This window comes from Anser cygnoides, chromosome 13 (assembly GCF_040182565.1).
Source record: "Anser cygnoides isolate HZ-2024a breed goose chromosome 13, Taihu_goose_T2T_genome, whole genome shotgun sequence".
NCBI classification, from domain to species: domain Eukaryota; kingdom Metazoa; phylum Chordata; class Aves; order Anseriformes; family Anatidae; genus Anser; species Anser cygnoides.
Genome location: NC_089885.1, coordinates 3,813,390 through 3,836,258, shown reverse-complemented (window position 1 = coordinate 3,836,258; position 22,869 = coordinate 3,813,390). Strand labels below are relative to the sequence as shown.

The 22,869-nt window shown below is 46.7% G+C and overlaps 1 protein-coding gene across 5 annotated transcripts in view; it reads right to left on the bottom strand.

Annotated features, from left to right (window-relative positions):
* Positions 1-22,869, bottom strand: part of PAK3 (p21 (RAC1) activated kinase 3) — a 180,943-nt gene that overhangs the window by 34,211 nt on the left and 123,863 nt on the right. For all 5 annotated transcript variants that reach the window (XM_048070625.2, XM_013185088.3, XM_048070627.2 and 2 more), the window contains exons 2-3: positions 8,160-8,356; positions 2,415-2,515 (exon numbers count right to left, since the gene is read on the bottom strand). In XM_048070625.2, coding sequence (XP_047926582.1) covers positions 2,415-2,515; positions 8,160-8,334 — 276 coding nt within the window. In that variant the 5' untranslated portion in view covers positions 8,335-8,356. The remainder of the gene's footprint in view (positions 1-2,414; positions 2,516-8,159; positions 8,357-22,869) is intronic.

Here is a 22,869-nt window from a genome sequence, read left to right as displayed (position 1 = left end):
CTGTTAGGTGTTAAAACATGGTTCGATGCATCGCACATAACCAGTAGAGCAAACACCAATGGCATGACAACTGGAATAATTTGAAACTTAACAACAAACAAAAACATACGAAGAAACCATATTTGTACATGTATTGCACATTCCCATGGCACTTCCAAACTTTTGAAAGAGACAGACAGTGTTGTCACTAGACAGTGGGAATATTTGTACGTGGTATGGCTACTGGCAGCCCCTACAGCAGGACTGCCCGGCTGATACACCAGTTGGACCCAGGCTGGGACAAATCAAACATGTCAGATGCGACGTGAAATGCAATGCTTGCATCTGGAGACTCACTGGGGGCTGACAGGTAGTTCTTAACAGCGCGATTCCCTTGCTGACTGACATTTTGCTCCACTAAGGACGGCAGAGTTAAGCCTTGTGCTGGCAAGCTGCATGGGAGGAGTGAGGAGTCACCTTTCTCTTTGGTTTGTTTTAAATCAGTTGGAGCCTTCACAATGTGCAGCACTGCACTTGCACAATTTAGGAACAAGAATTGCTGTAGAAATGTTGTGAGAAGCAGCAGCCGTCTCATGTCTGCTATTTTCAAAGGGGAAAAAAAGATATTAAAAAGAAGTAGTGCTACAGCAGTAACAGTGAATATATTTAGCCAGGTTTTGTCCTGTGAAGGGCTAGGACCCGTGCTGGTGGCATCTCACACGAAAATCAACAAACGCCAAAGCTACAGACTGTTTTGATGCAGTGGATAATAGCAATAATATTCACACTGATTCAAACCGTCATCTCTGAAGTAGATAGAGAACTTAGAACTCAAGTGCGTTAGCCTCTGCTTCCCTCCTTTTTGCTGCAGCTGGCAGGGAAGCACAACTAACTGGGATCCTCGCCACCAGCCAGCCAGCCTAGGAGAGAACAGGTAATGAGTGACCCATCACGTTTGCGTAGAGCCAGAAGGAAAGTCTGAAGCACAAGGCAGAAATACAGGCAGTAGGTTGAAAGGAAGAATAAATAGAGGAAAGGAAGAATAGCTCAACATTCAGTGGGGAGAGCAGTGAAACAAGGAAGGAAGGAAGAAATAAGAAACTCCAACACAAAAATGGAGAAAACAAAAGCATAACATATAACGTGGTAAGAAGATAAGAGAATGGTGCTGAAGAGAAACCCGAGCAATAAAGTGGCTACAGAGAGAGGCAGAGAGGAAAAAGAGAAAAAACAGGGTAGTAGGGAAAACAGTATTTTAAAATTTTATGCTAAGTTTCTGAATGCAAATGACCACATCTGGGTACTTTAAATGAGTATTTAATCAAGCACTAGGGTTCAGCACAAAAATAATTTTTGAAAGATTTTATATCTTTTTTTAAACTAAAGCTAATTAACTAGTCTACATACTTTAAATGTAGCCGTGTTTCCTAATTACTAAGAATTTTTCAGTTTCACTACTTCTTTGAAGACACGCTATCATTATGTGTGTCCTTTTCCTTTTACTGTTGCTAGTACTATTACTGCTGCTGTTGAAGTGTACAGAAAGTTTCCAGCCTCCTGAAATGTTTTTGAGAAGCAAAAATAGCAACAGAAGTAAAAAAGTGATGAAGAACCCACATTTAGGGCTCAAATTTCAGAAATCAACCAGACTTTGTCCACGCAAGTGATTTGTCCCATCCTGTTTGGTGTATGCAGCACACACTACAGTCTGACATACGGTGAGAACACAGTCTGACCACTTAGCTCACAGGGTACTACTGATGGTACGGAGAGTTGCTAATGTTTCCTCTCACCTCCGCAGTTCAACCAAGTGTAAGCTTACTGCCATCTCAGCTTCACTGAGTAATGGTTTCAGCACCTAGCCAGCAGTCTGAGAGAAAACGCTTTGAAGTCCCCTGCAGACTTCAAGGAGCTTCTATCAGACTCATTTTTCCCAATGCTTCATATACTTTGTAATATAAGTAAAAAAAGCTGATCACCTAGCCTAACAGGCATAGTTTGAAGATTATTGAATTAAAATGAATGGACTTCAACAGTGCTGCTGCTTTCTGAGCATCCCCAAGAGCTGTCTGCAGAGCAGCTGGACTTTGCACTTTGGGGCCGATTGTCTACAGCAAGACAGACGCTATGCGCATATGTGGGGTTTTTCAGTGCTTTCCCAAAGACTGAATAACCAGCCTGTGGGACTGGTAAAACCATACACCTACGTTTTTCTTAAGTTTTCATTTTCCACAGACACTCTGCTGATAATCCTTGGAGAAGAAAAAAAAGCAGCCTGAATCAGAAGTAAAACACTCCAAACCCTAAGCCCAAAAAATAAAGGTCTCTTTCTTCACAGCCTGGCTGTTGTCATCTGAAGTTTCTGGCAACAGGCAGCTATTTTACCATCAAGAAAGCAGAAATTTTAGTAAACATGCAACACAGCAGTTACTTACTGTGAATTCTCCAGTGACGGCATCAAACCCCACGTGAATCGTGTGTTCAAAGTCTGAAGGAAGAGAGATCTCCGGACGTTCTTTCTCTTTCTTCTTATTGGCTAGGGGCAAAATGTTAACATGCACTTATTTTCTGTACAGCTTTTCATTCAAAAATTATCACAATCATGTGCGCTCAAAATAGGGTTTTAAAACTGGGTAACAGTTCGAAGGTTACTTGACAATTAATACAACACCAGCCTGAACGTCAGCCCCTGCTTTGAGAAGGTCTAGAAGGTGATATTTGATTTTGGTTTTCTTCCAATCAGTGTCACAGCTGCCAAAGCAAGGGAATTTAAGTTCATGAGGTAGTCTCCTTATGCCACCTCTACCCAGTATGACTTCTACTGTCAGTTCTTTTCTCCATCAAGTTTTCATATCTAGCCACTAAATTCCTGTTTGACTTTGCTCTCTGGGCTCCTGCAGAAGTATCCAGGACGTGCACGTGTGAGCCTGTCTGCATGCGTCTTCTCCACCATGCTCTGAACCTGTCAAAGTCAGCCAACTCAGAGAGGAGCGGTTTTAAAGATAACCAGGTTCCTAAAAGTCCTGTGAAAACAGGCAGAATGTTTGGCAAACTCCCAAACACACAGATGAAGGTAGCATAAACCTGCGTTCAGATACCCATTCTGCTGACAAGTACTTGAATTATTTGGCTTCCCTGGAGCACCCACACGCTCCAGGAGCGACCACCACGTGGTTGAACAATCCCGTGCAGAGCATCTGTAGGATCCTCTTTAGTGCCAGGGGCGTATCTGTAACAGCTGAGTGGGAAGCTGCTGTTCTACCAAACACATTTGTCATCTCAGTGACAAAATCACATCCTAATGACGGGAATGGAGCAAATATTACAGTGTCCACTTGTAGTATGGGAAAGTTAGAAATGCAAACTCAGGAAATAAGACACATGTGAAACTCTGATGATGCATGCAAAAAAAAAAATAAAAAAATGACATCATCTTATGTCTTTAAATTGAGCACCCCGCACCTCAGGATCCTGCCTTTCCTCTACCACCCTTCCTATTCATCTAACGTATCCCTATTTTAGGTATCCTCATTATGGTCCTGAGCAGCTTGTTCTGTAGGTCTGATGTAATACGACTTTATGCTAACAACTGAGCGACCCAGAGCTATACAAGATGTTTATACTGTGCTTGTCTTGATGAGACCCTCTATCAGGATCTCTAAATGCCACTGCGTTACCATTTATTAACAATAACAGGAAAATGACGATGTGTGCCACAGTTACACATCAGTAGGAGGGAAAGGAGCAATTGCTCAGTTCCCATCTTTATATTCGATATTCCCTCCATGTAGTGCCAGTGACAGCCCTGCTCTGCACATTAAAAAGAGCTGGAGGAAGACAATGCTGCTAGCTCAATCACAAGCTTCCCCTTCTACACTGCTATCAGCCAGGATAGAGCTTTGCAAAATCTATCTTCTGTCACATCAGCCTTCGCTGCTCATGGACTCGTAATTAGCCTGCGTTTTAGTATTACATTTGCCCACTTCTTGAGTTCCCCCAGGTGCCTCCCCCAAGGGCTGAGCTCCCAATGCACCAGCACCCCTCGCGTCCTGGGTCTGCCTTTGCTCACAGACAGCAAGGCTCCCCACAGCAAACCACTCCAAGTTGTGTTTTATTTTATAAAGGAAAGCTTCTCCTGCCTCATTTTTCTTCTTCTACCTTGCAGCCTCGTTTAGCTGGAAGATGGTCTGCTCCTCCTAACTAAAATCCAGAGTACTTGGGATGTTTCTAATTCTTTCCCTGCACTGTTGCATTCATCCTCATTAAATAATTAACTGCCACCTTTCAGCTGTACTGCAACCCCCTACACAATGCTCATTGATGAATTATTTTCATTTGGCACTCAATAAAGATAGCAGCAATATATCACATATGAACGCAAAGGCTTTTTGCCTTCTTTTATCTCTAAGGTGGTGTTGCTTTAATTTTCAGGATAAATGTTGCCAGTTAGAAGATGTCATCTTTGTTCAGCATGCCTAACTTTTTGCTGTAGATAACACTCACTGGCTTCTCCTTACCTCACCATTTGCAAGCAAATGCAGTGAAAATTAGATTTAAAGGGTCAACAAATTCAGTTTAAAGCAACAGTCAAATCTGTGTGTGAAACAAGGTATTAGAGAAAACGTTCCATCAACAGCAGCACTCGTCCTTTCCAGGCCTCTCCTGCAGGGACAAGCATCCCAGCTCATTCCTCACCATTTGGCTCCTCTGTTTCACAGGGCTCTGCCTACCAGGTGCACACAGAACGCCTATGGACCAATGCAGATGCGGTGTAAACTATATACAGAATTAAATATCTCTTCGCAGCACCCTCATCCCCCCCCCCCCCCCCCCCCACTCCAGCAGCCTTATCCTTTTATTTCTCCTCCACTAATATGAAACACTTGGAGCTTCATTCCTTTCCTCTGTTCTTTTCCTGGACAGGAGGCATCCAGATGACTTCAGGTCAGACTCCACTTCCATCCAGCACCTTCACTGGGAGCGACGTTACTCACCCAGTGATCTTTACACAGATGTACCTCTGGAGGTGAAAGGAGGATCCGAGCCATGGTGGGCCTGCCCCCCTCTTATTGCCTTAGGTTCAGTGTTCTGCAGGGCCTCAGTTCACACGCTATATTAATTTATCGCACAGCAAGTGCAGGGGGGTTAGAAGAGCAAGGCTGGATGCAAACAGCTGGAAGAGCACAAGCCATTTCTTTCTGTTCTCAGGTCTCCTGAGGCAACAGCACTTTGCTGAAAGGAAACACTGCGGTCCCATCACCATCGCTACCTCCGAAGAAAATGGCCCATGTCACAGCTTTGGCATGGGATATGGGGAATGGGTTCGATTCCTTGCTCCACACACAGACTGCCAGGGTGACACCGGGAACATATTTCAGTATTCCTGCCCCAGGAAACGGGGTACCTTCCCCAGCGATGGGGCGAGAGGAGCTGTACCAAGAGGTGGGAGATCAGGTGTGACTTCAGTGGCTTGCTTTGACTGTAGAAGCACAGACTGGCCCTGCGCAGTCATCAGTGGCTTACCAAAGCAAGGTTTTATACGCAGAAGTGCTCAAACCCTAACTGAAAACCAAGGTATTACACTCCGGTAGCATAGCGCTGCCAAACAGTGCGGGTCCCTGCGTGCAGCAGTGCCAGCACAAACCCCTGCCTGTGAGGGAGCACAGCACCACCTCCATCCTCGCATCCCTGCTGTCTGGGGAGCAAACGAAAGGCAACACAGCTCCTGCAGGTTTGGGCACGAACACCCTGCCACGGTGTTTTCATGTTCGGTGTGCTAACACCAGCAGCGGACTATCACTATAAATCTGCGAGGCTGCAAAGTGTTGCACCCAGCGCGAGTAGCCATATTCATCACCTTCCATGTGTATAAGCAGGACTCTCAAAAACACGTCTCTGAGTCTGCAAAGCGTGCATTCTCCAGCTGATGCCCTGACCCACACAAGCCAAGCATGAGATGAAACCACCTCAAGGGGCTTGACCAGCCAGGTTAAATTTCCTCCATTTATTACTTCACCCAACAAAATTAAGCTATAACTCCTAGCTTACTTTCCCTCCCAGCTACATTTAAATCCATGACACTTGCGTGCTTCCTAAGACTGCTCTGTCTGATAGTTATTTATGTCTATTTTTAATGTCACTGCCCATTTCCAGGAGGGGATGTTTCTGGATCTCCCTGCTTCCGCACGCATTTTGCACTGCACCTCCTGCTTTAGAGCCATGCCCTCGGAGAGGCACAAACCACCCTGCCAGCGGCCAGGGGAAGAAGTGACCCGAGCCATTCTGGGAATCAAACAAGCAGGGACAGATTTTAATTCTAGCCTTTAAAAAGCATCAATTGAAAATTCATTTTGTTCCCAGAAGGAAACATTTGGGGAAGTGCTCTGCAGGGTGAACCTGACAGATCTGCCTGAGGCATGGTCCAGCAGGTCACCGACAGCCGAGGTCTGCGAGGACACCTGGATTTCACCTAGCCCCACGGCCTGCTCAAAGCTGGCCACCTGGAGCAGCTGCCCAGGACTGTGCCAAGCTGAACACCCCCAAGGATGGAGATTTCACAGCCTCTCTGGGCAACTTGTTTCAGTGTTCAACCATAACCACAGTTTAAAAAAAAATAAAAAATTGTTATACTTAAATTGCAAATTTCAACCTAAAATTTCCTGTATTTCAATTTGTTCACACTGCCTCCTATACTGCAATGGGCACAAAAGACGAAGTCTCCGTGTCTTTTTCCTCAGAAGCACTTTCCATCTGGATGACCCCAGTGCGTACTGGTGCACGGGGCTGTTCCTCCCCAGGTGCAGCCCTCTGCATCTCCCTTCCTTGACTTTCACAAGGTTCCTGTCCATCCATTTCTCCAGGCTGTTGAGGTTTCTCTGCCACACCATCTGCTGTGTCAATCACTCCTCCCAGTTTTCTATTACCTGCACACCTGCTGAGAAAGCTGCAGTCTGTCCTATCGCCCCACTCATTACTGAAGATGTTAGACACTGCTCGTCCCAGCGTTCAGCTCCTGGGCTACTCTGCTAATGACTGGCCTCCAGCCGGATTTCATGGCACTGATCCTAACGCTTTGCGACCAGATTTCAACTAGTTTTCAGTTCACCTCACTGTCCACTCATCTACATTGTGCTTCAGCAGTTTTTCTCCGACGATGTACCAAGGGAGGCTGTGTTAACACCTCACTAGAGAAAATACCCACTGCTCTCCCTTCACCACCAAGCCTGTCATGTCAAGGTAGAAGGCTGTCAGGACGGTTAATCATGACTTCCCCTTTGTAAATCCATGCTGACTACTACTGGTCACATTCTTGTCCTTTATTGGTTTGGAAATGGTTTCCGGGAAGATTTGCTCCAGTAACTTTCCAGGCACCAAAGTGAGGCTGACTGGTGTGTGGTTCCCTGGATCCTCCTTCTCGAGGACAGAAGGGCCAGTCACTTTTTTTCCAGTTGTCAGGCAACTCATCCAATCGCCATGACCTTTCAAAAATAATTGAGTGCCTTGCAATGCCATCAGTCAGTTCCCTCAGCACTCATGGGTGCTGCCCATCAGGTCCCATGACATTAAAAAAGAGGATTAAGTTTCCTTGATTCTGCAAATACGTTAACTCAAGACTTACCCCATTCTGCCAACGCATTTTAAAGAATGCAACTCAAATGCTGTTTAAAAGATTCTCTCTGTGACCACACGCAGCAGGTTTTAAAACAAGCCATTCTGCATCCACTATCACTGCAGAAGCAACAAGCACGAAAAGCCTTGCTCCTGCTCATGGAATGCAAGTGTATTAAAAAAAAAAAAAGTGTCAGGCATATTGCCTTCTCACTTCTGCAAATGTGTTTTGCAAAGCACGCAACTTCATCTCTGCTTTTACTGCAAACCCAAAGCGAAACCCAAAGAAAAGGATTCCCCAACTTAACTGTAGAGGTATTTTTAAAAGGCAAGTCGCACAACGTGTGTGCATGTTTTACTGGCTTCCCAAAGACAAGAAGTAACTGACTGAACACCTCCTCCTCTTTTGAAACATGTTACTAGAGTAATTGGAACAGAAGGCTTTGGAAGGACTTTTAATTACCATGTTCAGCAACTGAAACAGAAAGAAAACAGAGGCAGAAAGTAAACACAGCAACCGACAGAAAGCAAGACAAAGATGGAGCCACCCGTTCGCACTGCTGATACTTTACTTTTATCCCCTCCTCCTGGGAAGATGGAGCGAAGCCTGGCTTTCTTGTTCTTCTCCTCAGGGGCCATGGGGAGCGGTTTTGAACTGTGGTTTAGTGCTGAAGAATCGCGATTGTTGCTGTTCATTCTCAACGGTGGGGCTGGAGGTTTCTCTTCAATATCCAGACTATCGGACATCTTCAGCAGCCCTCAGAGCCTCCTGCAAAAGCAGAACAGAAAGCATGCCTGTCAAGGGAGGATGCCAAGACCGGTGTCCTGGGGTGGAGAGGAAAGAAAAAAGCCTTCTGCTGGAATAAGGAAGCCTGTCTGTTAGAGGTTTGCTCTGAATAAGGTTACTGTTGTTTGCTATAAATACGTGCAGTGACTAATTCCTAAAAATCATTGTACCACTTCAAAAATAAAGTTTTTTTTGTCTTTCATAGTCTTTTTTAAAAAAATATTTACAACTTTTTTCTTCATGCAGTTGTTTACAAACCAAACCTTCCTCTAGAACCAGACCTCCAAAGCCAAATTCACATGACTTATTAAAACTATCTTGTACCCTAGTGGACCATTTATATAATGTAAGAAAGAGGGTGGATGTTGGGCTGGTATAGATAGCAAGCATTAAGATCTGTTCCCTCCCCACTTTGTGTTTGCAGAGGGTTTACTCCTGAGAGGGTGGGGTTTCAAAAGGAACCATCTTGCCAAAGGAAATTTATTCAGAAGTACCGATTAAAAATATTTTTGCACATAAAAATGAGCAAAGCATTTGCTTTAAAATCAGTCAAAACCTAAGCAGGAAAACGATCGCATCCTGAAAACATTCAAGTCTTCCTCTTTCTGTTCTGGTTCGCACATGGGTACTGTAGGGTTGTTTGTGGCAGAGCTTTGAAAACAGGACCATAAAGTCCTGAGCACGGTACATCAAAAGGAAGGGACATGTACAGCCTTCTGTTGACCCCCTAAGAACAGGGTTACTGATCTAAGGAAAAAAACACCCAGAAATTGTTATACAAGATTTGCAAGTTGGGGAAACACAAGGCAGGTACTGCTTTTGAAATTACTGATCTTTCTAGTGTATCTTAAATATTAAAATTCAAGCCTGGATTAACCAGCTGGTTTAACAAACAAGCAGTGCTTGGTAAAATGAACTCCGACTGTTTTAAGACCTGAAAATAGAGTATGATTTCAAACAGATCAGATGTGATGTGGGCTCTAGTGCATATTTTTAAAGGTTACAATTCTGCAAGCACCTTGCCTTCCAACCCCTCCAAAATGAATGTAGCTCCATTTATGGAAGGCACATGCAGGCCACTGTGCTTGTCGGATGGATCCTCCCGTGTGCTGATTCACAGACAACACACGTTAGTGCAGTCAGCAGCTCCTCTCTTAAATTTGAGATGAGGCAACTCATGTTTTTAGCTGCAGAAGTCATAGCTTTCTTCAGGAGTATCAGCCAAAGACAGTGACTGTCACTTACACAACAAGGTCCTGCATCTCGATGGGTAACAGCACTGCTGCACTCACTTCAGTCAGGTAAAGCTGCCTCTTTTGTTTTTTTAATTATTTTTATTTTTTTTTTCCAAGACTGAGGTTAAAGCTTTCTAGAATAGCATTTACTTCGATACAGCTGGAATTTTGCCAGGATTTCCGGCTGATATATTAATAGGGGATAATCAAACCCACGTTGCCTTACTTGAGAATTCCTTCCGTATAAAAACTAAATGACCAACTGAAAAATGTAGAGAGGTTTACTCTAGCCTGGTTTTCATGATGACGTGGACATTTTAGTCTTTGTTACCATTTTCAAATCACTACACATAAAACAATCATTTTTTATTTTTTTTTTAATTACTGTATTTATGTTTTTAATTCCATCTAGACAAGATCCCATAACAACAGATCTGGGATTCAAAGCATCCACCTAATGATAAGAACAATACAGGAAACATACTCATCACATCTCCGTCTTGCACTAGTCCCTGGGTCTACAAAGCTGGGCTTCTGAATGTCTTGATCCCCAAGGGATCCCAGGATCCGTCCCCAAGGTCGCACAACTGACAACCCCAGCAAAAGCTGGTCCAGCCCTCTCCCCAGCACACACAGCGCAAAGCGGGGATCCTGGAGATCTCGATTCACCAACACATACCTAAAGACATCACTGACGCCTGTCTGCTCACCTCCCTTGGGAGAGCAGTTTATATGAGCACTCTTCCCAGCTGACTTCATCAACTGGTTTGTGTTATATCAGTGATCTGAGTTAACTGGGCAGACTTTGCCTTCAGAAAGTTCGGGAGACCTCAAACAATTGCTTCACTAGCAGATCAACAATGTGTTCAGCAGCCAAAAGGGACGTCTACCGCTGGTCTCAAGGCCACTGTGGACTGCTAGACCTTACCTCCAGTTGAGTTTTCACCTCCACGAGAGCTAAGGCTGAAACTCAGGCACCCACCGACCAGGTGGTGGTCCCCAGAGCCTCGCCTTTGTGCCTGGAAGCGTGGAAGAGATCACGCACCCTTAGCTAACCAAGTTGTGTGCTGGAGGCAGCTGTCAGACAGAAAGATGCTTTTGTCGCTTGGAACACACCATTTGGGAAACCACAGAAGCGATGGGCACAGAAAATTCTGGTCCACTGGCATGTGTCCGGTCCCCACAAGAGGGCTCTGCCGACACAGCCCAGCCACCCAGATAGAGACCTACTGGGAGACTGGCTGTGATGGCAGAGGAATAGGGCTCAGCTGCCTATGGAAGCACGTATGTAGGCAACAACGTGCTTTGTACCGTCAGGGAGTAGCAAGAGTTATGCCCAGGCGAGGGTTTCTGCTGATCTGGTTTTCAAGTACAGACTAGCCTACTTACCTGGAGAACTAAACGCTTTTGTATATTTAGGTCAAACAGTTAACATTAATAATCTTTGTGATTCTGTCCTGAAATGCAAGAGGGTTTCCAGTAATGAGGAAAAAAGAGCCAGCATTGAAAAGGACTGAAAGGTAGCAGGGAGGACTGCCCAGCAGAGCCATGGTGCTCCAGAAAGCCCTTTGCAAGCAAGGCTCTGCATCCGCAGCATCTTCCAGCTTGCACCATCAACGTGCTCTGAGCAGGCAGACATCCTGCAGCCACGCTACTGGGATGCTTTTCTTTTCTCTCTCAACACCAAGCAATCCTCACAGACTTTTATTTGCTCTTTAACCCACCTACAAATACTTCTCTGGTGCCAAAGACAGCCTTCGCTCCCCAAAATCATCAGCGTGAGGGCGACCACAGAAGCAGCAAGGCACGTCTTCAGCTTGTTATCAAAAGCAAGACGTTTATTCTGTGAAGTCTATTATATGGCACAAAGCTTCAGCTGCCCTCAGAATGGGACAACTGTATCTGTCACTGTATCTGTTTGTAAACAATGCCAGTCTGCTGAAATAGGTCCTCCCATGGGATTTCGTTCCACAAAGAATACCATTAACGGTTTCTGGCCCAATTTGCCTATGATGTAATTATTTCCAAGATCTTGAAAGGAACACTATATTTTGTTCAGAGCTGTTTCAGGCTCAGTTTCAAGAACTGTACAAAGCTCTTTTATTCACTTCTAAACCAGAAGAAAAAAGAGGGGGGGAAGATAGCCTGAAAGGTTTAATGGTTCATATTAACTTCCTAAAGCTGGTCTAAAGGAAAACTAAAGCAAACCACAAAGCAATACACACTGAGAGACTTAAAATTTATGGTTTTCCTGATCAGAGCCCATCTGCTCTTCCATTCATTCTAATTTTGAGAATTTCCATATACCACTGCATCATGGCAAAATAAGATTCACTATCATATTTAATTTGAGTGTTTTGTACTGATTTGCTCCAACTTAGAGAAAACCTCCAAAGAATGGAGGGCCAAGAAGCACATAAGCAGCACATAATCCACTGAAGACCTTCTCCTAAGAAGCTATTGAAAGCAAGCGTCTAGGCAAGACAAAGAAAGAAAGAGAAAAGAAAACTCAACCTCCCACCTGTATCAGAATTGCAAATTCTAGGAGAATAATGCTGAATTTGTAGAGTAAGGTACTCCACGCCCGAAAGATTGCAAAATCCACAGGACTGACTGAAGGGAAAGGAGCACTTCCAGGGTTTCTGAGCTAATATTCCACAACTCTTGCAAATCCAGGGAGCCATCACGGTGTTGGTTTTCACTCGTGTCACATTTTTTAGAATCCTCCTGCAGCCCTGAGGGCTAGGGAGGAAATTTAAAATAAAAACAGAACTGAGACTGCAGAACAATTCTGTGGAGGAGGTGAGGGCCTGGCAAAACCTCCCCACAGACCTGTGAAACACCGCACCCTGCTTCTGAGCGCTGTGACAGCACACCTACCAGAGCACTTTGCCATCCCGCGCCAGAGCTGCAGCAGCCACCCAGGTTGTCCTCAGGGACAGCTTTTGGAAGGGCCCAGCTCATGCTTGCCAAGAGGATGGAGCGCACAATCATCAGGATTTTCTCACCTCGTTCCTCCAAGACCCCATCAGAGCAGCCAAGGTGGTGCTGGTAACCCTTTTAAAACAAACTGGTAAGACAGTAACGTGCAACAAAGGCGGATGCCCAACACCTATGTCCAGAGAAAGCTCCTTACAACAGCCAAAGACTTTAAGGGAGTATTTAAGGAAGCAGACTATTCTACTGAAAACACAGCAACAAAAACATATTCAAGTACATTAGCTAGGGCTTCATGGCCAAGTGGAAAAACTGAAATTAAATTCTCAACCAGGTCGGTGACTTCAATGCAACTATTACAGGGTCAGGGAACAAATTCAGTGTCCCTTTCATTCCACCCCACCTCTTCCTACCATCAGTTTTGTAAGGGTAAAGACAAACACGGACTTTAAATACAGGGCATTCAGCTTCTCCATGACTCAATTCCCCCTCTGCAAAAACCTGCCTTAGAATATTTTTTGCATCCAGTTCTTGCCAAGCTAGGGAAAGGAGAGGAAGATACTTAATGCACCCAAATGTCTTCAGAACACCACACATGCAAAAAATTGGTTCAATTCAGTTCAAGTTCAGAGCAAAATCTCGTGCTGGGCCTTTATCCCAGTCAGCTCTTCACCCGCGTGTATCTGGGGAATACTGTTTGCAGATAGGTCTTGAATAGCTTTCTTAGGTTAGTCACGTTATTTCCAAGTCTGCAGCGTTCAGACATGACTGGTTCCAATTAAAACTCACAAAGAGCATCCTGTTTGCAGAGACACTGGGGTTCATTTTCAAAGCCTCAGAGATACTATTGCAGCTTGTGATGCAGCAAAACTGTTTCTAAGATCCCTCGACTGGAAGGAGCCATGCCAATATTCAGGCAGTAGCTTTGCAAATGTAACTTGAAGACGCAATGCTCTTTTTTTCCCCAGAGCTCTTTGTTTATAAATATACTTCCTGCAAAAAGCTATTTTATTACTTAGCTGTATGGGCCAAAGTCTGCTCCCAGCAATAGGCATCCGTTTCCCAGAAATCAATGGTGGTGTAACCGAGAAGGATTCTTTCTAGGTATTGAGTACCGAGATACTCTGTTAAATATTAGCTGAAGGTATTTACACAGTACTTTCCAGCGCAGTTGCTGGAGGCCTGTATCTGTTTTTCTCCATCCACGTGTTCATTTGCAGCCCTTTTAAAGCTCATTTGGAAGCGCAGCTGGTGAGCTGCACAGAACAGATGCAGTCAAGAGTTTCACTGCTGCCATGTGAGAGGCTTGCTGCCTTCTCCACAAAACGTGGGTATGGTAAAGTATTTCCCTGATGTGTTTCTGACAAGGGCCACCATGTTCAGCATCTGCCCAAGGCAGGGCCGCTGTCCGGGGCCTACCACGCGCATGTGCCATGGGACAGCAGCTCCTCGCCTCTGTTTACTGCCCTAAAAAACGGCAGCATTCACACAAACTATGGGGGGAATTACAGCCCTAGAAACTCTAAAAGATATGCCTCACTTCCATACTGCCTTTCACAGGACTGTCTCAAAGCACAATACAAACATTTGCCAACTAGGCCTCCGCGCTCCCCTCACAGGCAGGTAAACAAGCTCTGGGCTGAGCAAATCATTCAAACACTGTAATTTCTTTGATTAATGTACTCTCTGTTTCTGTTTGCAAACACCCTGTAAGCAGCTTATGATTTCCTCCAGTATATTCAGAAGTTATTCTCTGAAACTTGCGACAAGTGACTTCTGGCCTCTGTTCTAGCCTCTGAACAGGCCTTCATAAGCTGCATGCAGGCGGTATTTTGAATTCGGGTTGTATCCAGTCAAAACTACCCTGGTCACAGGGACTTGTAACTGTTTCTCTTCTGAGATGGGATAAACACAAGGCTGAGAATCAAGTTTCTGTTATGAATTGCAGCATTAAGAGTTTTACTAAGTGACTCACTAATACTGGTTTAAAAGTCCCTCTTGACAGTTCATTTGCAGGAATAATGTCAAATAAATGAACAAAAGGATGTGAATGCAGTAACAGTCAGTTTAATGGTCTTACTTTACTACACATTTCTTCAGATTTAAATTATTCAGTCCTTTGTCTGGACCCCAAGAGTCCCCCATTTAAGCTGCTAAATGCCAGGAGCAGACTGAAGCAGTGGAGTCTGTCAAAACTGATCAAAGTAACCTGCAAACACTTCGCTTTCTGCTTAATTCTCATTTCACAGAATTTTTCAATAGACAGCCTTCCAGGATCTCATCTCTCCAAACCCTTAGCCCACCTAACTGTACTTCTTTCAACAATTCTGTTGGCCCTTTCTTCACAAACTGCCAACGCAACAAGATGCAGCACTTAGCAAAATGCACCTTGCTTGTCTCACGATGTCCCTTCACCCGATCCGCTCTAGGCACCGCTTCCCTCGTGGCAGAAGCTTGCTGCTGCTCTGCAGACTCCTAGCACCCAGTCCCACTAAAAAAGCCGCACGCAAAAAGCAAAGTATGGGCTTTTTTCCATCATGAAAGCCAGGGATGTTCAAAGTTTGGCATAAGTTTACGGGCTGTGCTTATGCAGCACTTGAGTGTACGAGGTAACACCAACAAGGCTACCGAGGCTTCGATGTAGCAGCAAAAAAACAGGGAGAGCAAACTCTGCAGCCTGCCAGGATGGGGCTGAGGCCCGACCTTTTTGCTTTGTGGGTGTTTTAATCATGTCAAAACAAAAGAGATCCGCTTAACCCACGCTCACACTGGGGTCCTGGCCACTCACTAAACCGCGTGAGCTTTGGGATGGTCCCATGACCTGGGAGGGGAAGGAGTGAAGGCACAGAAGCCGCCTTCCACACTGAAACCGGATCTGGGCATTCGCTAATTAAGCCTCACAGCAGCCCAGGGAGTGAGGCAGTACACTCCAGCGGGTGAAGTGAGTGCAGCAGGGCACAAGACGATGGACGGAGAAATGGCTGCAGGGCCACCTACAGCACACACCCACTGTATACGGCTTTTAAAATGGTAAGAAACGCACTCTGAGGTAAATCTCAGGATCAGAGAAGTAACTTAGCTTCCCGTGACAAAGGGAAGGGCTGCGGGTGGTGCACGCCAGCAGACCGGGGCTCTGGGACTCCTCTGCCACCCAGCGAGAGCCAGCGGGGAGCTCCCAGCCTGCGGGCTGCCTCTTTTAAAAATATTGGTAAACCTTTCCCTGAGGCTGATGAGAAGCAAGGAAGAAAACCAGAAAAGGCATTCAGATGTGAGGAAAACCCAAAATTCTTACCACTCCGCCCCTTTTGCTTTCTATTTACACAGCTGAAGGGCTCTGCAAAGCAGAAGAGGATGTCCCCGTGCCAGTCGTGCCTATCAAATATCCCCCGTTCCACCAGCTCGCACCCCTCGTCCTTGCCTACACATGAAAGCTTCTGTGCAAAAATGAAGTGCAGATTTAAATCGCTGTAAATACACTGAAGTAATTGTCTGTATGGACTTCATTATTCTTACTTCAGAGCTCGTGTCTCAGATTCACTTCTGCTTGCTGAGAGGAGTCAAAATTAAACCAAGAAAGGCTACTTACTGGGGATGGCTATGTCACACCAGCAGTGAAAACCCCATCACTTGGACTAAAATAGCCACGACAATGATTTGAGTTTGCAACTTCAAGTCTGTCCTGAAGCACTGCCCAGGACTACAGCTACAAGAAGCCAGCCCCTCCGTAAGCCATGCAGGGAGAAATGCTCACAAGCAGTCCGCTTGCCGTGACTTCGGCATGTTAGCGTGGCAACGATCCTGCCCAGGCCCCTTCCTTCTTGCATCCCCAAAGTGCTTCCAACTCACGCTTTCTTACTGACATCTGGGAAAGATGGGAGGCTTTGGAGCAGCATCTCTGCAGTGGCTTAACCAAAGGACTGTGACGACGCTGGGGAAAGGCAAAGGCTCACACCAATCCTCAGAACCCAGAGCCGGGCTTCCGCCCCGCACCAAGTCAGAGCACCCTGGCATGTGAAACATTCATCAACCCTCCCTCGTCCTCTCTGGTGAAGGCGTGATAAAAGTAAGGCACCAGACTGGCATGCATGCTTCACCTATAACTGAAAATATCCCAGGAGAAGCCATGCTGTGGTGTTGCATTAGTGCAAATGTCTCTTACTTTCCACATCATGCGTGTCTTCTCCTCCGCAAAACTCCCTTACAGCAACATACCTGGAACCACGTAAGGAGACGTGAGCACTCCATACTGCTAGGAAGTCCCTGCCTGCCTCTTTACACAGCTTCAAGACATGCAGGTTGAATTGCCAGTTCTTCCACCGGCCTTGGACAGCTTGCAAGCATCTTTCCCATACTCCTCTCCCTTTTATCCTCTCTTCCTCATTTCTTGTGCCTCTCTAGTGTGCACGCACTTGGGGCTTGTGTCCAACTCACAGGCACAGCACCACGTAGCACCTGTGGGGAAGGCTGACAGCACCACGAGCCACCAGCAAGAGGCCTTGAATTGGGCCACTCTCCAGCACAGCTTTGAACCCCAGCTACACTTGGGCTAAAAGAAAAGTCATCGATCTGGGCAGAGAACACAACAGTAACCGTGTTTTGGCAAGTTTAAGCTTGCTCCCACCACTGTTCTCTCTCTCGCCATTAAAACTATAGCCATGGAAGCCTCTCCTTGCTTGGACTTCCATAATAAGAGTTCAATGTATATATAAGTCCCTGACTTTGTACTTTATGGGCACCCTAAATTCCTACTGAACTCCAGCCAGTGCATTAAGACTGCCTTTAATAAGCCAGTTGGCATCTTGCCTGTGATGGCTTGCATTTTCTTTATGTGGAAAAAAAAAAAAAAAAAAAGCATCAAACAAGGTTTGGAAGAAGAAAGAGAGGGGGAAAAAGGAGAAAAAAGGACCAATTTCCCTGTTCCTCATATTCTCTGCAGGGCTGGTGCTTTCTCTGCCCTTCCACAGTTTACTCTCTGCTTGCCATACTCACAAAAGATGTGCCATGACAAACACGAGCAGGACAGATGTGGTGCTGAAGCACTGCCCGTGCCCCACTAAACACGCACAAACCAAAGCAGCAGCCACTGCGTGACTGTGGGAAAGCTGAGGAAGCAGGAATATAATACCAGTAAGTGTAGGTGAGAGCCATTTGCCCTTTTCCAGCACCTGCCAGTCACCTTTCAGCTCATTTTGCCTCTGCAATCCCTGGTTTGTGAGCTGAGGAACTCGTCGTAGTAAACAACGCTATTTAAACCCATGTGATAGAGGAGGAGGATGAAGCAGACATCTAAAAGACTTACCCAAGGCCAGCCCAGGACTGCCAGCCAGAGCGGGGAGGTGAACCCCACTCCAAGAAGGAACAATACAGGACAGGGAGTGCATCGCCAGCTCTGCTCCTGTGGCTGAAGACAAAGACCCCCAAATCAGGGGAGCATGGGACAAACTTCCAGGTGTCCGAATGCCAGAAGCGGAGACTGACACCGCCACCACGAGACCTGCCACACCAGCCTGTCTCAAGACTGCACTGTGTCATGTTTGGAAGGACACAGCTCCTGCCTGCAGGTAAGGAGTGACCGAAGCCCAGCTGTCACACGCCTTTCGCCCAGGAGGTGGATGCGCTCCAGATTCTGCATCGTCTCTTTAGGGCACTAGGGCAGGAAGGCATTCACATCCCCGTTCGCTTCCCCAGGGACAACGTTTTGCCTTTTATTCTTCGCCAGGCCTTTTATTTACAGCTGACTAGCTTCATATATATAATATTCGCCTGCTACGTTAGTGATCTTATCGCGCATAATGGCGTAACTACCTCGGGGGTATTGTGGGTCTGTGGCAGGCGGAGGGGGAACGGAGCGGCTGCTGTGTGTGCTTGGTTCCACGTGCCTGCGAGACCCCAGCCTCAGAGCACAAGGATGGGAAGACCACGAGAGGAAACTCACAAATGCTGTTCTTAAATAGGTCAGGGGAGAAATGAAACTGACACGCACAAAGCAAAACAAGATCCACACGCTGAATCTGCTGTTTTCTCGGCTACCCTGACGGACCAGTATTTTTATCTTGTTATAACAGGGGTTCAGCGATTAGCATGTCATTGCTCCAAACACAAAGAAAATCCTCTGCCCCAGAGTAGTGCTCTGTTTCCACTTCTTGTCTGACTTCGCATCACAACAGGAAGGCAGATCTCTGTCCTCTGACCACCTACATGAAAATAAAGGGGTTCAGGAACCACTCACAGTTCCTCTGCGCTTGTACGGAGCCTCTTGCCTACAGCCAGCACCCCATGGCCAAGAACACAGGGCCTGGCATAGGATAAAACGACCTCCCCAGAAGGTGGTGGGATCCAGCAGTAAGGGCATCCCAGCCTCAGTCACTGGATGGGAGAGTGCCTGAGCCAGCAGGGACCATTTTAGTTCTGGAAACGTGTCCGTGCTATAAATCGTAGCTGGAGCAGCCAGTAGGTATTTCACACGTCTGTGTTTCATTCTTGTTTCCTGCAACTTTCCAGCAGCACAAACTACGCAGCCGCTCTGTACAGCCCAAGAAGCCTTCTCTGAAGAACCTGGGAGCGCCCTTACAAGTCGCTGATGCAAAAGGACACGGGAATCTTCTGATAGGAGCAGACAAGCGCCAAGCTACGTCTGTTCACAACACAGCGGCGTACCGCTGTCTCTCAGGCTCTCTGCGCAGAGGATGCAGAACCACCAGTACCTGCTCCTTTGGAAGGGAAGCACCTCCACTGCTCAGTATGTGTTTCTTGAGCAGCTGGAAGTCCTCACGCAAATCCCTGCAAAAGTACAAACTCCCAGAGCAGCAGCTGACACTGATGCAATCCTCCGTCGGGTCAAAGAAAGCGGCAAAAATAAGAAACCATCAAAAAGTACAGAAACAAGTAAACAAACAGATAAAAGCGAGGGAAGAGGAAAGAGGACAACAGGACCCAAAATAGATTCCATCCTTAGACACCCCCTACTTTCCATTTACAATTTCAGGCCTTAGAAGTAAATTTAAGTAAACTAACGCAGGATTTTTTTAGGTATGAAATGAATATAGAATAAATGTATAGTTTATAGCTGCTCGGAGGGCCACTGCCAGCTCACGGGGTTCCTGGTACCAGGCTACAAGATGCACACATCCACAGCCCCCGTCCACCCCAGGTGCCATCCCAACAGACACGCGGCAGCCGCCACTAATGTACATGGGAGATGGTGTCTGTGTCTCCAGATCTACCCGACTTTAAAGAACCTAATAAAGAGTCAATATAGTTTCAGAAATATGACAGCTCCTCACGTTGTTGGCTGGCACATACTACATGCAACACAACAACCTGGATAGCAAGTGAGGAAGAGAAAGAGAGTAAGTCCACAAAACATCACCTAGGTACAGAGAAAATAGGAAGCGCAGAGGCAAGGGGGGGCATCAAACCTCTGGAAATTCCGGGCTGATGAGGCAAAAAGGTAAACAGAAGCACAAATGAAGCCTGTACACTGATCTGTTCTTGAGGAGGAAAAGAAAAGGAAAATGGAGGTGAAAGTGGCAGAAAACTATGAGAAATGAGCAAGACGCTGTTGCCAGGGACAGTGTCTAAAAAAAAAAACCCACCAACAAACCCAAGAAGAGCTGATACGTTGTTTGATATCAGACAAAATGAACCTGTCTGAAGGCACTATTGTCCGGGCAAAATCACGAAGCAGAGAAAAGAGTAAATGCTTTGGTTACAGAGCCGTGCACCACAGGGTCCAGGTGTGACCCCAGAGGTACTCGTGGTCCCCCAGAGAAACACACACCAGCCCCAGACACCCAGGTCTTACCGGGGGGGCTGTGAGGCTCCAGCTCCAGGGAAATGCCTCCAAACATCACGGCCCCCGAAGCAGCCGCTCAGCATGGAGGAGAGCGACGGCATTTGGAGGGAGCGAGAGCGTGGTTAGAGGAACCCAGGGAGCATGGAGACAGAACGCCTGATGATGCAGCTTCCCCAGGAAGTAAATAACGAGGTGAGTGCGGTGACTGAGGATGCTCCTGTGCAAAGCAGGATCTCTGCAGCACGGCCTCGGCAGACAAACAGGCTGGCAATAGCCAGGCGCTGCAGGAGGAGCTGCCAGCCGTCCTACAGCCGTGTTCACCGCTGTGCCATCACATCAAAGGGCAATTTGATTCCAGATGGATTGCAGAGCCAGCTGCGGTGCTAAGAGACAATCTTAGAGTAGAGAAATGCCACCAAATGTTGGAAATGCAGAATAAAAATTGCTCTGAGGTCAGTGGGCAAACAGAAGCTGTTGATTAAAAAAAAAAAAACGAAAACAAAAAACCAACAACTCATGAAACCCAAGGTGTTATCACTTTATGCTGACAGGAGCTGACATACAGAGCCATGCACTGCTTGGCAGCAGGGCCATGCAAATACGAAGCCATGAACGTACTTGACGACGAAGTATTATCACTGACATCAAAATTTATACCCCTGTGAGGCCATAGAAGACAAAGGGCTTTGATTAAGAAACTGGAACAGCCAAAAGGAGACCACAGAACACACTAAAAGTAAAACCACACTAACTCACAGGTCGCAAAGGCTAGCTGTGATCTACGAATCGCCATCGACTGAGCCTGTCCCTAGTGAGGTTACATCCTGGCCCTGCGTCCACCCTGAGGCTGGTTAAAGAAATCTGTAGAGCAAAAGAGCCGGTGAGGCCCTACAGCCTCCATGCCACCTGCCTGAGGCATGGGAACACCTGAGGCAGGGCTAAGGGACCCAGAACAGCCATCCGAGGGTCCTCGGCAGCACAGGGTCACCCCGTGGGTCCCACCCCGCAGGAAGGGCTGCCCATCAGCCCGCTGTACCAGCAGCATTTTGTCACCTCCTCCCCGACCTGCAGCCTTCGGCAGATGCCTGCTTTTCCCTGAGGTAACCAAGTCCTATAGGGCAGCCAAGAGCCACACCAAGACGCGACCCTAAGAGCAGCAGCTATGGGGAGCAGGGACCCAGCCCAGTTACCAGCTGGTGCCTACCAGGTCACAAAGGACACTTATCTGCTCAGACGGAAAAGGAGCCACCAGCAACGCTCCCTGCAATGGTACATTTCCATCCCCACCTTGCCAGCCACCAGCGCTGTCTGGGTCACACGCCAGGAGAAAGGACGAGGAAAATAACCCTGCCGAGAGCACCCGAGGGATGACTGCCCGTGTTTGTCAGAGAGCATCAGCATACGGCACTTCTGCTTGGTCACTGCTGGCAGCATGCAAGGCCTTGACAGAAGGCAACGTGCATGTCTCGGTGGAAGAGAAGACAGCAGGCTAACCCACCAAATTGCTACCTAGCCCTAATGGGAGGCTCCAGGCGATTTCAGAGTGCCTCAGGCAGCAATGCAACTCCACGCTGAGCCAGAGAGTAAGAAGAAACCACTGCCTTCCCTTTGCAAGGCTCTGTGTCACGATAGCCCAGCGATGTCCTCAGAGCTTATGCTGATAGCATGCACCTCTGCCAGCCCTTCTCATCAGTGTGCCACGGCCCCAGGTCACACAAGTTGCAGCAACAAACAAGATTTGCTCACATCCCGATCTGTGCTGGCCCAGCTCAGCAGGTCAGAGACCTGCCTCACCCCAGGGCAGCACACAGACCTGGGCTAGGAGAAACAACATGGAAAACTAGCCAAAGATGTACTGTAGCGAGTGTTCAGGGTAGTTTCACCCCGCTTTGTGCTGGATTTCAGAGGGAAGCCTAAGAGCAGCCTCTACGGAAAAGCCATCCCATTTGCTTAGTCTCCACACCTGGAAGAAAGCATCCTCCCACTTCTAAGAGTTGAAGGTTCTTCTGCAAAATTAATCATTCCTTGCATCTCAAACAGCTCTTGTTTGCCATCAGAAACAAAATAAGGCAATAAAACCTTGGTGTACCAGAAAAGAGCAAATATTTACCTTGCATTAAGCAAAATTCTCCCAAGGTACAGGCACAACTGTAAACAAGAGGCAATGCTAGGAAGAAAAGAGATGGTAGAAGCTGTTTGCAACTACACACCTCAAAGCCAGAAGGGATATGAAACTGGATCTCCTCTCTTCAGGAGTAAAGAAAATTGTCACAAAGAACCACAAATTATTTATTAAAGGGAGTGTGATACCATGGGAAAACAAAACAAAACCTAAAATAATCTAGATGCAGACACTTCTATCAGGAGAAACCAGATATCAGCACAGGGAAGACAGCTCTTTCCTCTATTATCGTTTAATTCAATTCTGCTTATCAGCATCAGCGTTACGGCTAAAAGTGCAAGGACCTCAACACATTCAGAGCCTTATTCAATCCCCAGCGAAGTCACGGAATAGACTCCAGCAATGC